The 16,792-nt window shown below is 44.8% G+C and overlaps 1 protein-coding gene and 1 long non-coding RNA gene across 2 annotated transcripts in view; both read left to right on the top strand.

Annotated features, from left to right (window-relative positions):
• Positions 1-1,540: 1,540 nt before the first annotated feature.
• Positions 1,541-4,718, top strand: LOC142066451 (uncharacterized). Its single transcript, XR_012663711.1, has 3 exons — positions 1,541-1,668; positions 2,425-2,561; positions 4,259-4,718. It is a non-coding gene; the product is annotated as an uncharacterized LOC142066451 (long non-coding RNA).
• A 4,377-nt stretch (positions 4,719-9,095) lies between these two features.
• Positions 9,096-16,792, top strand: part of SSU72 (SSU72 homolog, RNA polymerase II CTD phosphatase) — a 29,607-nt gene continuing 21,910 nt past the window's right edge. The window contains exons 1-2 of the mRNA XM_075113865.1: positions 9,096-9,465; positions 16,646-16,789. Of these exons, the coding sequence (XP_074969966.1) occupies positions 9,197-9,465; positions 16,646-16,789 (413 nt within the window). The 5' untranslated portion in view covers positions 9,096-9,196. The remainder of the gene's footprint in view (positions 9,466-16,645; positions 16,790-16,792) is intronic.

The raw sequence follows: 16,792 nt of genomic DNA, 5'->3' as shown, positions 1-16,792 counted from the left end.
GCAAAATATCTGCCAACGCATTAATAACTGCAGGCTTTTTTCTCTATCATGAGTATAGAAGTGTCTTCTATCATGAGTATAGACATTTCCTTTCAGCAATAATGGGGAAGATGACGTCTACTTGATATTAATTTGAGTCCCACGAGTCTTTGTGAGACTGCACAGTTCAAGAAAGGTTTATCCAGTATTTGCAGCAATTCCCAAAACATGCAGAGTAACTTGTAGAGTTATAGTCAATCCTGGCCTGACCAGGCAGCAGTTAAGAGGTGGCAGTAGGCTGATTTATAACTGCCAAGAAGCTGGCTGTTACGTACCTACTGCTTTGGGAAAGAGTGGAAATAGTTTCTAAGGCAACTACACATTCTCCATATTACTGTACAAGGACCGGGCTATTAAAAAATCCATATGGTACGCTCTCAGGTTGTATATGGTCCTGCGTTTATCCGGTAATTTCCAGTACAAATATCAAGCCATATCCATTTCTGCAGGAGTTAAAATGAAGAGTGATATGCTCACTAACAAGCTTTTCTTTCCCTTGCCCTGTGTTAAATGTGAGGAAAACAACTGCTTAAATATAAGCAGCTCAAGCTCAGCCTGACCCCAGCTTTGAATGTTCTTGAGGAAACAGTCTGTGCCTCAGGCAAAGAATCTCTCTTAATTCCATTACGATATTTTTTTGTGGTTCAAAAAGGAAAGGTTGCTTAGCTTTATTTGGAGGTACAAGTGAAAGCTAGTATTTTGCTTCCATGGAGACCTGGAGTTGTAGTCTTACAAGGCTGCAAACTGCTGTTCTGTTTCACCAATATGTTCCAAAAGAAAGGCTAGGAAAAGTAGGCTGAAAGGATAAAAGTGGCAGATAGCGGTTAACTGTCACATTCCTGTTAACAGCTTAGTAATTATAGCAGTGGTGCTTGGACGGGGTCTTCTGCAGGTTTAGCCTGAGCAAATACACCCTGATTGGTATTGCTTCATCATAGATCTGGTCACTGCATCTCCTTTACATATTGTCTGATCTCATCTGGGGAAAAATTGCCCAAACCCCTTGTTCTGTTTTCACCTGAAAGAATGTTTTTTGATGTGGAAATTTTCATATCACAATGTTTGGCTTTTTATTTAAAATTTCACTGGCAGTATTTTCAGCCCGCTTTGCCGAGATGTAAATGATGGCACAATGTGCCAAGAAAACCCCTCCAAAAGTGATTTTGGTGGAAGGCTTTTCCAGAGGAGATCTCTGGGCATTGACCCATAGACCCTTCGTAAAAGTAGACATACCCATGCTGCTAATTCATTCACTAGCCAGATATCCCAGAACTACACGATGATTTGCAGGGTGCTTTTGCAGAATAAGAAGAAAGAAAAGAGCGGGCATTGCGGCCAGTGGGGCAGATTTAGCAAGAACAGCTGAGAGGAGAAGCGGTGCAAGAGGTTTTTGCAGAAGGGGCTGTGCCGAAAGGTCTTGGTGGGGAGCGCAGAGGGGAGGAGCACGGGCGGGCTATGCTGAAGAGCAGCGAAGGAAAAGAAGGAAAAAAAACGTTTTGCCGGGAGGGAGGCAGGCGCAAAGGAAGGGAAGGGGGAAAGGCTTCTCTCTGGAAGCACCGGGGAGAGAGATGGGATGGGTTTAGGTGGGAAACGCTGGGTGGCAGGAGGGCTTCGTCTGCACTCACTGAGGTGAGATGTGAGGTGTGAGGTGGGAAGATCTGAGGAGAGGGGAGCAGTTTGTGATAAGGCTGAGGGCAGGGAGTGGGAAAGATTTGGTTGGGAAAGTCGATGGAATAGAAAGGAAAGGGTTTTTTTTTTCTAGGAAATGCAAGAGAAGAGGGGAGGAGGTTCTACCCGGACGTGACTGGGGGTTGGCTTTTGTACAAGGTGCTGAGAGGAGAGCGAGCGGTTGTGTGAGGAGGTGCTGAAGGCGCTGAAAGACGGGAAAAGGCTCCAAGGAAAGTGCTGAGGGGAGGGAGAGAAAAACAGTTTGTCAGGCAGCATTGGATGGGTGAAGGAGGAGACGTTTTGTAGGGAAATGTCAAGGGGGTAGTGGGGAAAGGCTTTCTGTGGAAAGTGCTGTAGGGAAAAGGCTTTTGTGCAAAGCACAAGGGGAGGGAGGAACGAATTAGGTGGGAAGCACGGAATGGAAAGAGGTGAAAGACATTTGTGGGAAGTGCTCGGGGGAGAGAAAGGAAAAGCTTTTCTCAAGAAGTGCTGAGGTGATAGTGGGGAAAGAATTTCTTACAAAGCACAGAGGGAAAAAGTATTAAGAGGAGCACAGAAAACATTTTTAGGAGAGAGAAAGCACCCCTTCCAGAGAATGGAGAGCCCTGCCTTGCTAAGTGAAGTTCATCTGGGCCGGGGAAAAGAGTTGTTTCTTTGATGTCCTGATCTTGTCTCCTATATTTCTCTTGCTCCTGGTTCCCCGCTCCTGCCATGCAGAAGCAAGCAAGGCGAGGAAGGCTTTGGAGAACCTGCAAGCAATGAGCGAGAAGAATCTGCAGGATGGTTACGAGGCCAATGATGCAAGTCCTGGGAGATGGAGGAGAGAGACCCCGGACAGTGGCACTTTTCTGAAGGTAGGGCCTGGCTTGCAGATCGGCGCTCCCTGTTGCTCCCGAGCCCTTTTGCTGTCCTGAGCAGCGAAGCCTGCCTGTAATCGAGGGCTGTGGTCTCTGCTCACTTGGTGTTTTGCCGTGTTGCAGCTCTTTGTGGCCACTGAGGGTGACGGCCCTGTAAAGAGGGTGGAAGTCACCATGCTGCTGTCTGTCGTCTTGGGGAGAGCAAGCTCCTGAGAGGCCTGAGCCGTAGGACTGCCCAGTGAATGGGGTCCCAGTCTCTGCGCCGGTGGCACTTTGCCACGCAATGCCAGCCTGCGTAGCGTGGCTCCCCAGTTAGCAGAGTGGAAGCTGCCAGCTACCTATTTCTAGGCCCTTGGTAGCCTGAGGCGAGAGCCTGCTCTGTAGTCGGGGTCGAGGTGTCAGCCCGCAGCGCCTCGTGCCTGGGCAGCAGTTGTTTCCGCAGGGCCTGCCTGCACTCAGTGCGCGGCCTGAGGCTTCACGGCCTCGGTGCGTGCCATGTGCTGCACCTTGAGAGGAGCTGCGAAGACCTCTAGGGCCAAAGTATCGGCCACCTCGCGGTAGGCTGGATGTAGTTTTGTACCTCTCTCCTTCTGGGAGAACAGAAGGCATTTGTGTTTGAGATTGGCTGGAGCTGATGCTGCAGTGAGGTCTTTTTTCTCTTCTGGGAAGCTGTCTCGTGTGCATGTTGGTATGTATGGGGGTGACGGGAGTGTGAGAATTGTATTTTTGCATGTTTTTGTTTCAAATTGCTGCAGTATTAGCTTTTGATGCTTCACAGGAGCGGAGAACAAGAAACGTTGTGCACATGAGCCAAAGGATCCTCCTGTGTTCCCCTCAGAGGGCATTTCTGTGGGTACAGAACACATCCCCTTGCTGGTGGGGAGAAGGCAGGCTCTTTATGAGCCCCCTTTGGCAGGTACTGAGGCGTGACCTGCCAGTAACCCAGGAGCAGGTCAGCCCACTTGGTGTATTGTGGATGATTAATGTTACACTTGGCATGCCAGCGCTGTAAGGAGCGTGCGTGGCACGAGCCTTCCCTTTAAGGGTTGTACACGCATGCGAGGCTTATGCCTTTGAGCTGACCGACCTCCCCATAATCGGGGCCGAGGTCTCTGCCGACTGGGCTTCATGCCTGGCTGGCAGTCAGTGCACTGTGAGTACCCATTAATTAAAGGCTCATAGAGGAAGACCCCCCATGCCCTCCCTGCAGTCAAGGTGTGGGTCGATGCCGCAGTGGCCTCTTGTCTTGATGGTGCTTTCGCTGGGCACCCAGGGTGTGCGCCTTCCGAGCACCTTCTAAGCACGATGCCAGTGGTCTTCTTGCCACTCAGGGTGGGCACGGAGCTCTCTTGAGCCCTGCTCTCCCGCTACCCGGGGCTTGGGCCTCTGCCTTTACGGTCCTGAGCCCTGCTGACAGCCTTGGCCGAGTGAGAGCTGTGTAGCTGGGGTGAAGGTCACACAAGCTGCCTCTCTGAGATGCTGAGAGGCCTTAAGAGGAGTCTGAAGACCTCCCGAGAAGTGGGAAGGGGAGGGTCCTGGAGGAGGCCTCAGAGCTCGAGCACCAGGTTGGGCAGCGAAAACCCCACCTCACTAGGTGAAGTTCAGCTGGGCCAGGGAAAAGAGTTGTTTCTTTGATGTCCTGATCTTGTCTCCTATATTTCTCTTGCTCCTGGTTCCCCACTCTTGCCATGCAGAAATGAGTAAGGCTTTGGAGAACCTGCAAGCAACGAGCGAGAAGAATCTGCAGGATGGTTACGAGGCCAATGATGCAAGTCCCAAGAGTTGGAGGAGGGAGACCCTGGGCAGTGGCACTTCTCTGAAGGTAGGGCCTGGCATGCAGATCGGCGCTCCCTGTTGCTCCCGAGCCCTTTTGCTGCCCGGAGCAGCGAGGCATTAGGCTGGATTTAGTTTTTTAACTCTCTGCCTTTGGGAGAACGGGAGGCATTATTGTTTGAGGTTGGCTGGAGCTGGTGCTACAGTGAGGTCTTTCTTCTCTTCTGGGAAGACAATTGTTTTTTTTGTTCTTGTGTTTAATGTCTCTCTTCGTATATTTATTTCCTAACTCCCATAGATTTTATTTATGCTTTTCAGACAAAATAAAAAGTTATAGAATACTTTTTCACCAATAATAAAATCTGTTTCCTGATCTCTGCACCAGTTTTTTCATTGAGATATTATTCTGCTTTTTGTCTCTTTTGTGTTCCATTTTTGGTTTTAATTTTTATCTGTCATTAGTCTGTCTTATTTTCCATATTTCCTTTTATTCTATACTATAGCTGCAAGATCTGTGTGAGAACATGTCTGTAGATGACCTATCTTTTGTAGCTCTAGTTCTGTATGAGGGAAATACCTGAGATATATTCAGCTGGTTATTTTGTCTGATGGCCCGTTATCTTTTCCTTCCTTTAATCACTGTATTCCTGCTATCTCTGAATTTTCAGGTTATGAATTTTGTCATTTTTTTTCATTTCCCCACATAAGTGTGGAGGTACTTTGCTCACGTATCCTTTGTTGGACCTTGTTTCTGTAGGGGTACTTTTTAAGAGCAAGTAAAGACATGTGAGTACTAAGATCAATGTGTAATTATCTTGGGTCCTTGTGTCCCAGATTTCTGCTTTATTGCAATAAAAATTCTTCTGAGATAAATGCAGCAAGAGATGGCTATTTTGGTTCTTGCTTTTGGAATATATCTGTCCTAAATTCTTCTGCCCTCGGTAATCTCACATTTGCAAGCTTTGTGTTTTGAGTTGTTAATTCCAGCATACAATAATAGTAGAGGTACATGTGGAGCTTTCATCTTTGAAACAGGTTTCTGGAAATGTTTTTATAAAATAATTGTGAGCATCTTATGAAAAGCTCATTTGTAAATGTCCTATCAGGTATTCTTTTCTTACAAAGATTTTTCATTTCTGTAGAAAAAACGGGGATTTTTCCAATTTAATTTTTGCTCTTTAATCTTAGTCACTTGGAAAATATTGTGTAGGAATTTGGTTTTTATTGGCAGGCAGTATTGTTCTGTGTGATCCTCTCCCTCTCATAAAAATTCTTTATTGTCATTCTGTTTAGGGCCTAAGTCCTGCATAGTTACTTCAGCTCTCACTCCTCTATTGCCTTCCTGAAATGGAGCTGGAGTCATATTCAGTTAAGCTTCCCAAGTACTTTCAGAGTTTCATCTATCTGACAAGCATTTTCTAATGATGTATTTTACTTAATAAAGCTTACTAGGGTAGGAGTCTCAGTTCTGTCTTAGACCAAATAAATGGTAAACTAATAAATACTGGAAAGGATCAGAATGAAAATTAAATACCAGGTAACCGTACTATCTTCTTTAATAGTCCTTGTATGTAACGCTCCCGTTGTATTACAGATTTCCTGTCACAGCAATACATGGCAAATAGCTTGACCTGCTCTGTGCAGTCTTGATGGCAATTTGTTTGGCCTGCTGGAATCATGACACTAATTTGGTAGAGCGTAACGAAATTTGTTTCGCTTGTCAGCTGCTCCATTGTAATTGCTCCAGACGGGACTGAGATGGCACTTTTAACCCCAAAGGGTATGGCTGACACAGGAGAGGAAGGAGAGGGCTAGTGCATATTGCATATGCCTAAGAGGGCCTGGCCTAAGGACCAGGCTTGTGCTTAGGGTTTGTGGCCCCTGTCATGGTGTTGAATTTTAACACAGACAACTTTTGTACTTGGAGTCTGTGCACACTCCAATTGGAGTTGGTTTCCTTTATATTCTGCACCAACAGTGAAAATGTCCTTATATACTCAGAGAGATAAGCTTCCACCTCACCGATCTGCTAATGTCCTCTCACTGCTCGAGGGACCTTTTCTGGAACGAAGGGGGAAACCTCTACGTCCTGCTGAAGCCTTGGTTTCTCATCTCTCCTACCTGTCTTGCTTCTCAAGCGTTGAAGAGTACTGGAGTCGGCTGAAATAGTGCAAGTAAATCAAGGCAGAAAAGCACAATGATAAGGAAAGGGGAAAAGATGACAAAAGCCTCAGGGAAAAATTAATTGGTCTGGGCTAAGCAAGGAGTGCCATGATCATTTTGACCTGTATGCGAGCGAAAGAGTTCTGAAGTCACTGTATTTTACTTGTCAGGTGGTACCTAAATAACTCCTAGTTTTGGCTGTTCTTATTATTCTTATTTCTTAAAGGTCTTTTCCAACCTTAACAATTTCATTATTCTATTTGAATGTTTTTCAGTAAAAGCATGAGAGTTGACTCCTAAAACGCAGAATTCAGCAATTAAGCATAACAGAAAGCATACCTCTGCCTCATCTTCACTACAGAGTCCTCAGCACAGAGCATTCTGGGCACAGACATGGAGACGCGGTTGATCCAGGGGGTCAGACCCAATTTACTTTTTCTTGGGGATGATTCAGGTCTCCTTCCAACCTCCTCTTCCCCAGTCTTTCCGCCGTGGCCCAGCTCAGTAGACCCACTGCAACATTTGCCTGCCACCTAGTGCTCAGAAAGAAAACTGGCCAGAAGACTGCTTTGTAGGAAAAAAGTGATTGCTTGAATCCCATTCTCCCGAAAACAAACGAATGGAGTATGTGGTTTACAGTGCCAGGCAAAAGGGAATTATAGGTGTGTGAAGTATGGAAACAGGGCATATTTGGGAAGAGGATGGGAAGACCCGAGACGTTACATTGTCAATTTGGAGTAATTTCTTTCTGGACGTTGGAAAATTGCCTGTATATTAAATGGGAGAGGGTTGTCTAGCAGCTAGGTTAGAGGCCTTGGAGCTGGGGTGATGATAATGTGTTAGCTGATGTGGTCACAGGGAATTACTGCATTTCTGTCTCTCTTTTTGACACCTGCAGGTGTAACCTAATAGCACACGTGTACGCGTGCGTGTGCCTGAGACTCTTCAGAACTGCAAAAGTACTAAATAGAGACACTGCTGTTGTCTCTGCTGGAATCTTTTAGCTGTTGTATTAGACTTTGAAATTGCTACTTGCTCATACAGTAACAGTACCAGGCCATGGTTAGTTGTGAAACCCAGCCAGGTAGGTCATCAGATGTTTTCTACATCCTCGTGTTTATGTTTAATTTACATGAGGGGTGTGAATGTTTATCCAGCAAAATATTGCATACCTGTCCTTGTTTACAGTAAAGGAGAGTAGTACAAACACATGAAATTTAATGGTGATTAATAGCAAAGCTGGTCAGTTTCTCACAGCTACTCCCTGTTTTGCACTAGCCCTCGGGTTGTTTCATTCAAGTGCCTTTTTCTGCCTCACAGTTGTCACTAATGTTGGGACAGCACCGGTGGAAAACATCTGGAAAGCTGCTGGAAAGCTGCGTGGCAGAGAAGGCCCTGGGGGTGCTGGCTGACAGCCGGCTGGGCATGAGCCAGCAGTGCCCAGGTGGCCAAGGAGGCCACCAGCCCCTGGGCTTGTGTCAGCACTTGTGTGGCCAGCAGGAGCCGGGCAGGGATGGGGCCCCTGTGCTCGGCCCTGGGGAGGCCCCACCTCGAATGCTGGGCTCAGGTTTGGGCCCCTTGGGACAAGGGGGACCTTGAGAGGCTGGAGCTTGTCCAGAGGAGGGCAGCGGGGCTGGGGCAGAGTCTGGAGCACAAGTGTGCTGGGGGGCAGCTGGGGGAGCTGGTGGGGTTTAGCCTGGAGGAGAGGAGGCTGAGGGGAGCCCTTCTCGCTCTCTGCAGCTGCCTGAGAGGGGCTGGAGTGAGGGGGGGAGTTGGTCTCTGCTCCCCTGTCACTAGTGAGAGGATGAGAGGGAATGGCCCCAAGCTGCGTCAGGGGAGGTTTAGGTTGGATATTAGGGAAAATGTCTTCCCTGCAAGAGTGGTCAGGCATGGGCACAGCCTGCCCAGAGAGGTGGGGGAGTCACCATCCCTGGGGAGGGTCCAAAGGACATGTAGACGTGGCACTTGGGGCCATGGTTTAGGAGGCCTGGGGGTGTTGGGTTGAGGGCTGGACTTGATCTTAGAGGTCTTTTCCAACCTTAATGATTCTGTGACTCCATCTGGTAGCTAAGCGGTCCATCAGGACAGTTTTATCATGTAGGACTAAGAGGCTGTGTGCTAATAGTGGGCTGTCCTGTGGGAAATCAGAAGTTGGGTCAGAAACAAACCATTTCTGCAGCGCTGCTTCCAACCACTTGCTCTGCTTAGGAAACTGGGAAATGCAGTTGGATGGGAAGAAATAAATGGTGCCGTACTTGGTGACGAGTGGCCCGGGGAATGTGGGTGACTGCTGGTGGCTCTTCTCTCTCAGTAAGAGGCTGGCAAGTGAGGCAGTACTTTTAGGTGAACAGCACAAGCAATCAACAAGATTCACAACTCACACTAAGTGACCTGTTCTGTAAACATCTGTGCTCTTGTGGGTCGCGCCCACCATTTAGCCCATGCTGCCCAGGGAGCCCCGGGCTCCGGAGGAAGCAGTGTTTCCTCGGAACACTCGATCGCTGCTGGGTCGCGCATCCGAGGCCCGGCAGGCAGAGCGGCCATGAGGACCGAGGCCGCCCCGCTCTGCGGATCCGCCTCTCCCCGGGCCGGGCCGGGCCTGGCCAAGCTAGGCCTAGCAAGGCCAGGGCGGCCGCGGGGTCCCGCCTACAGCTCTACGACTCGCAGCGCGCCGCCGCCGCTCTGCCTCTCTCTCTATGGTATGCGGCGGCCTCCGCCCCCTGACGCCCGCTCCGCGGTTGGCCGCGGCGGGGCGGCGCGGCCCTGGTGACACGTCCCGGCACCGCCCGCCGCCGGGCTCCCGCCGCCATTTTGTGCGAGCCGCGGCCGGGACCGAGAGGGTTTCGGTGCCGCGGGGAGGGAGCTGGGCTCTTCCCTGCGCTGCCATGCCTTCCTCGCCGCTCCGCGTTGCCGTGGTGTGCTCCAGCAACCAGAACCGCAGCATGGAGGCGCACAACATCCTCAGGTAACCGGGGCCTTCCCGAACCCCTCCCTCCATCCGGCGGCGGTGCGGCCTGGCCCGCCGCTGCCGGGCCCTGCCAGCGCGTCCCAGACCCTGGCGGCCGCTTTTCGTCGCCGGCCGCTCCTCCGGACCGCATCAGGGTACCTTCTCCGGCCGCTGTAGCGCGGACGCCGGCTGCCTTGGCTGTCCTGAGCCGGGCTCGGGTGGGCTGTCCGGGCGGCGGGGCGCCGCGCCGGCTGCCGGGCTCGGGGCCCGCGCCTGACCCTGCTAGGCCCGCGGGCCCGAGGACTTCGGCCTGCTTGTGTCCTGCCTTCCCGGGACCCTGCTGCAGGCTGGGTTCGCCGGAGCGGCCGGTGCGGTGGGGTCTGCTCCCCTGCTGCTGGCGGACCTCTGGATCCGGTGCTGCAAAACACGAGCTGGCGAATTCGACAGGGCCAGAACAGCTCCCGTGTCTCGGCATCTGAAAACTTAAACCCTCCTTTTCTTTCTCTCCTTTTTTTTTTTTTTTTCTGTAATGCATCTGAAGACTGGAACCGCTCTAGGTACTGAAAGGGACCATTTTCCTGTTGCAGGAAAACTGGACAAAGTGTTTGGTTCAGAATGTTAAATGTCTTTGGGACTCTGAGGGTTCATCTATTTAGCACTGCAATTGTTTTCAGCTTGACTGAATTCAAAAGGGGAGATGGGAGACTGGGGCTGCACAGGAGAGACATGATCTGCCTTGCCTGAAATCATGTTCCTAAACCTTCCCTGTGTGCTGGAGGAGCATGATAAAGGGGTTTTCTTAAGTAACATTCACGTTAGAAGGTACACATTGTCAGCACAACAAGCCAAATAGCTATGTGTAAATTGTGTATGACACTTAAATAAAAACTACAGCCTTGAAAGGAATTAATAATATAAGCATCTGATCTGGCAGCCATCTTACTGTGGGCAGCATATGATGCTGTTAATGCTCAAACTTGGCATCAGATGTTACCTGTAGCAGTTCTATGAAAACATGTTACTAATAGCTCCTTGAGGGGGGAAGGATGCTAGTCTTCTGTTGTTTTTCTGCTAATAATACTGTAACTGAGTTTTAATCAAGACCTGAGCATTAAGGACAAAGTTAAATTCAGTTCTAATGTCTAGCCTTTTTCTTCCTCTCTGTTTTTGCGGAAGAAATAAATCACTTCCGGTGTGACAGATGTTTTTCTGGCAAATGCAGCAGGGAGATGGTTTTTGAAGGCCTCTTCTCCCTTAAGATTTTAATTAAAAATTAACAAAATCTATGTATTTGGAAAATGTTTATTTTCAGCAGTGTCCTATGTAACTATAGTAAGAATAGCTTAAATGGCAAAATAGAGATGAACTGCTGATGCTGTTCTAAAGAAATAACTAGCCCACACAATGAGAGTGGTCATTTGCCAGTAAACTTCCAGAAAATGTTTGTGTTGGCTCAGAGCCAGTCTGCTTTACCAGTTCAGGGTAATGTCTTGCTGTATATCGCACTACAATTCGAAAGAACACATGATTAAAAGAGGAAGAAGAGCTACGAAGAAATTGAGGTATTATGAAACTTTAAGGTGTTTTCTTAAGGGATTAAAAGACTAAAGGATACAGATTCTGTAGAACTGCAGGTAACTATATGAAAACAAAGTCTGGAATCCAGCCTTCAATGCAGACCATCTTAATGAACACCCATAAACAGTGCTTCATAATGTGTAGCCTAAGATCATGCATAAGTATTTTAGGTAGGCGTTTTTTTTAAAAAAAATTATGCTAGGAATTAAATTATAATTTTTTATTTAATAAAATTCTCTAAATTTATTAATTTAATAAACAAAATTTCATTTTATACGTTTTATATTTTTAAGTGTTTGACTTATATTTGATGAGTCTTTTAGATTTTTCTAATGCTGTAAGTCAGGTTTCAGAATTAACTTCTCTAGTCTGTTCAGTGTTTTAATGAATTACAGGTTTTAGTTAGGCCAAATTTTTCATGTAGAATTTTTACCAGTAACTTTGCTTATTTCATTCTTCAATTTGTAGAGCAAAATATCTGTCAGTAAGGCAAGTGTATCTTACTCTCCAAATATTAGGCCTACCTAGTGGCTACTAAAACTTGAACTTAATTGTATGCTACTTCCTTCTAAAGCAAAAATGATCTTGCAGACATGTCTGAATTTCAACTTTTGATGCATTTATAAAACAAAATTCAGCCCTTTATGCATAACATCTGCATGAAATGTTTGATTTACCTGGTAGGCTTTTGGTGGAAGTACCTGTAGTCCATCACTCCTTGCTTTTATGTTTCTTCATAGTAGTTTATCCTTTTTAATGCATGAAATTATGAAGTGGTTTAAACAGGCTTGATTTAACATCTTAATGTACTTACATTTTATAACATCCTGGCGTTCTCTCTTTCAGACTCAGAAAACCAAAATTGTAATACATACTTTCTTCACCCACTTCAGCAGTTTGGGTGGTGGTGTTTGGGTTTGTTTTTCTTTCTTTCTTTGAATTTAATGTACCAGATAAGAGTTTCTTTTTTTGGATACTTAAAAACTTTCTGTCCTTCTAAATTGCAGTGGTTCATTCTAAAAGGGTTTGCAGTGAGTCTCACTTGCCAACCTGAATTTCTCATTCATTCTTACTGTACTCGATACCTCTGTGCTGCCCCTTGTGCCTCTGGAAAACAAATTATGCATTAGATCTTTTCCATATCTGAATAATCAATCTACCAGTTTCTGGTTATCTTGGCTCAGTACAGTTTCCATTTGCGTTGTAGTGCGCCTGCGTATCTTCTAACTAACCAGGTGTTAAACATTTAGTTCTAATCTTCCAAGAGAAGTCAGACTGAAGGTCTTTTGAATTTTGTTGATAGAATAGTTACCATCACCATAGGGGTATGTTGAGACATTAAAGCAAAGGGAGAAGAGGAAGAGCAATAAGGATTATGTGGAAAGACATAATCCTTCCTTAAAAGCTGCCAAACTGGATGACTGTCTGTCTAACCTGTCCCTGGGTCAAATCTTACTCATCCTACATTTCTTGCTTTTACAAATATAATTTCTGTATAGGTCAGGTTTGTTTTGTTTGGGGTTGGTTGTTGGGGTGGTGGGGTTTTTTTTGCGTGTTTTTTTTTTTTTTTCCCAGTGAGCATGCCCTTAAGGCCATGGTTCTGCTTCAAACATAGAAGAGGAAGGTGGAAGGATAACACTTCTCTTATTACCAAACTTTATTATACAGTGACTTTGACATTTCCATTTGTGTATATTTATTTGGTAGTACACTGATAGCCTTTGAAAGGAAGTTACCATTTCAACCTCTCCCAATGTATAGGAGGTGCTCTGATAACTTTGTATTTTCAGGCTGTAAAGGTAGAGATATCCTGTGTCGGTCTCCTGAGTTCAGGGACTCTGTGTTAAAACTGATAATGAAAACTTGTAGGCTACTGATACGTGCTTAAGCTACATCTATGTTCCTTTGTTTTAGGAAACTGTGTGTTAAGAAATTAGTGTGAACATGAGATATCTTAGTGGCAGTAAACAGATTTAAATATTGAAGCCCTAGTAGCTGAAACTTAAATTTCACATTGATGTTACTATTTGTAGTTCAACATTTTAACTATGTAAAAGAACTTAAGCTGCACCCTTGCAGTTTAAGTCACTAGTCACAGCTTTTCTGCTGGCATTATATGTCAGCATCTAAATACAGTGAGGGATTAAAGTCTGTATTGCTTAAATTAAGAAATCTTAAATTGTATTAATAAACTCTCAAGAAGAATAAGGAAGTGCTTTAACATTTTTGTATTAAAGCACATTCATCTGACAGCTTATCAGTTATAATGCAAATTAGAACAAGTTGTTTTAAAGATTTCATAATCAAAATTAGTTAACAATGCTTGTGTTCCTGCTCTTTAACAGTGTGGGGTTTTTTTGGAGCAGGGGAGTTGTTGGGTGGTGTGGGTTTTTTTTGTTTTGTTTTTATTTGTTTTGGGGTTTTGTTTGGTTTATATTGATTGAATAGGATAAGATATTTTTGAAGTGGGCTACAAGGAGGGCACTGTTGCAAGTTATTTTCCTGTTATACTTCGTGGAAGGGGATGTATTAAAATTAGTGATTTGTCCCCTGAAAGTCTTTACCAGCTGCAGAGATACTGCAGGACTTACTGCATTTGCTTTAATGTTTAGTAATACTTGTTACTGGCCATTGTAAGATGAGAAGCTGTACTGTTATGACCTTACAGTAAGGTGAAAAATACTTTAATGTAATAAGCATGTGTGAGATCCCAAAATAACAATGAAATAGAAGAAAGGTGTAGGTAAAATTTCATGTCTTAGTCTGCATGGATTAATATTACTCTCCTCTCAGCGCCTGAAATTGAGTAGTAACAGCAGTCGTGTTAGTGCTTTGTTAGGGTAGTCCCATGTTGATCTTGGTTTTTAGCAGCAGTTGTGTCCCAGATCAGGAGTTGTATTTGCAGTGAGATCTGAGGTTCTTTGGAGGGAAATGCAATGACTGTTTTCAGGTTCTTCAGTTAAAAGTCTATAAACTCATGGGCACATGATTAATGCATGTGATCTTATTGTCGTGAGCTTTGGACTTAAACTGCTGGAAGTGAGATCTGTATACTGGCTTATATTTGTATTTAGTATATTGATAGTTTACATAAGTTGGTATAAATAGAAACAGCTTCCTGAAATTTCACAACACTTACAGGTCTGTTAATGTTTAAGCTTCATGTTTTCAGAAATCAGTGCTAGGATAGTATATTAGTGTATCTTACCCTTTGCTGTTTACAGTAAAGTTGAAGCTCATTATTTTCCATCTTCTGGGTAGTTTTACTAGGCCAAGAACAAATACTAGATAGACATTGTCTTGTAAAAATGTTCGTTATTAAAAGGCTGTGTCACATTACGACAGATACGTGATGACTCATTAAACTAGATCTGTCCAGCTGCTTAATAAAAGCAGGCTCTGTTGAATAACCATTCTGTGCAGGCATTCATCCCTCTTCCCCTCTCCCCCAGTTGTTACATGAAATGTGTTAAAACATTTTCAGAACGTTTCATCATAGTATACCTGCTGCATGAATAGTGTAAAAGCTGTACCCTGGCAACTACTAGTGTCAAAGCATGAAGTTCCATGTGAGAAAAGCATATTCTGGCTATTCAAGGAAGTAATTTTCACTGGGTTGTACGCATTAGAGGCACGAATTTTTGATGTGTGGAACTTCAAATGAAGATTTCTGTTTTGCTTTATATGAGATGATGCAAACTTCAAGGACATTTCCAACAGCTGGAGATGGGCGGCTTAGTGTGTGTGACCCAAGCAAACGTAATTCAGAAAATAATATTACAATAAAAATTAAAAGTTAGGAGGAAAGCGTAGAAGATACTTTTCCATTGTGATGTTACTGCTTTGCAGTAACGTGGGAGAGAAGAAAAGAAGGCAGTAAGTGCAAGGTGCCAAATTCCGCTATTTCTCAGTTAGCTGGTATTAAAATTCTTAGGAAAAAGTAGCTTCAAGTGGTAGATACAGAAAGGAAAGAAGGGTGAGACACCTGGGAAAGGGATCAGTTTGAAGCATTAATATTTTAGCACTTCAGTTTCTTCCGTACGTGTCATGGCTCTCTTCATCTTCAGTAGAAGCAGCAGAATAAAAACTTGCATCTGGAAGTATTGCAGGGAAAAAAACCTAAATGTCAGTGGTGCAGTTATGAGTCACTGTTGATGTGATGGAGGGCTGGGAGGGGGAAAGAGTTGCACTTTTTTCCACTTGTATCCATTTCCAGGCATTAGTCCTGCAGAAAGAAGAAAAAATCATCATGTATCCTGTCTGTTTACAGAAATAGGAACCTATAAATAGTTGCTGGAAGAAAATGTGTAGCGAAGCAAGAAAAGAGAAAGGAGAGACTATGTTCCGATAGGACAAATTAAAGGAAATAACACTGCAGCGCAGTGTTTGAGCTTGGGGCAGAGCTTGTTCGCAGTTAGTCTCAGCATAGAAGCTTTTTGGATCACTTCAAAGACGCCATTGAAGGCAAACATGCAATTTGAGTTGGTGTGTTTTGTACTGAATTTCCTTTTTATCTTGTTTATGAAGACCAAGGATTCAAGGTGTGACTTTTCTGTCACTCAAAATGCGTACTTGGGGCTCTTGCGCTGGTTCGCAGTCCTCCTGTTCGCTCTTCTCAGAAGGCGACTCTACAACTGTTTTTGTTTGCTGGGGGGGCACTGGGTTGTTTGCTTTTTGTTTTTGTTTTAACACACTTCTCTCTGATCCATCTCTGATAAATCATTGAGTATTTTACCATGTAACTTTGTCTATTACAGCATCAGAAAACAATCTTCTTTTGGTCCTGTTATTCAACAAATATATTGTAATGTTTCTTAATATTACTGAAGGATTTGTTGAGGTTCAAGTAGGTGTATTTAGGCTAGTCAGAATGCTTTGGCATTACCCCTAAAGACAAGCAGGTTCTTTCCTATTTTCTTTTTTAAATAATAATTATTAAACAAGCAGTTATTCATGAGAATGGAATGAAGCTATCCCTGGCTTGCCCAGGAGTGTTAGGTGCTAGCCAGCAGAATATGTGCCCCACTTCTGTAAAGGTAATAACACAGTATTTTTTTCAGTCGACTTGAGAGAAGTGGACTTGAAAGAAGTCCACTTCAGGCCCACAAATGTTTGTACTGAGCTAATTAAATTACACTAGAGGCAGTTTTGGCAACATAGTGAGGGGGATAATGTAGTTAGCCCAGCAACTTTAGCAGACTACATAAGTATTGATCAGTTGGTATTGTTACTTACTTTCTTATATCAAGACAAAACCATCTTTGCCTATGCTGCATTGTCCAAGAGTTAATATAGAACGCATGCTTGTTGCAAATCCAAGATGCCTGAAAGCACAAAAGAAGTACCCAAAATGCTGCGTACCATAAATCTAAAAGAATTTTGTATAAAATCTAGGCGCTCCTTTAGAAATGGTGTGTGTTTTTATTGTAACTGTGAGGAAATGTGCATGTTGGTTATGCTTGGCAATTTACTTGATAAAAGTTGCCCAGCTGTTTGGTTGTGATTTGGCTGATTGCCAAGGGTTGTTTTTAAAATGCAGTATGTGTTCTTCAGCACTTTGGCGTTTCAAGTCCATCCAGTCTAATTGCCTTTCCTCCCCTCTCCCCCCTCTGTCTTTCAGCAAACGAGGATTCAGTGTCCGATCCTTTGGAACAGGGACTCATGTGAAACTGCCAGGACCAGCACCGGACAAGCCGAATGTTTATGATTTCAAAACAACATATGATCAGATGTACAATGATCTGCTTAGGAAAGACAAAGAACTGTA

This window comes from Phalacrocorax aristotelis, chromosome 19, assembly GCF_949628215.1.
Source record: "Phalacrocorax aristotelis chromosome 19, bGulAri2.1, whole genome shotgun sequence".
Lineage (NCBI taxonomy): Eukaryota > Metazoa > Chordata > Aves > Suliformes > Phalacrocoracidae > Phalacrocorax > Phalacrocorax aristotelis.
The sequence above is the reverse complement of the archived record's forward strand: the minus strand, read 5'-3'. Positions and strand labels throughout refer to the sequence as shown.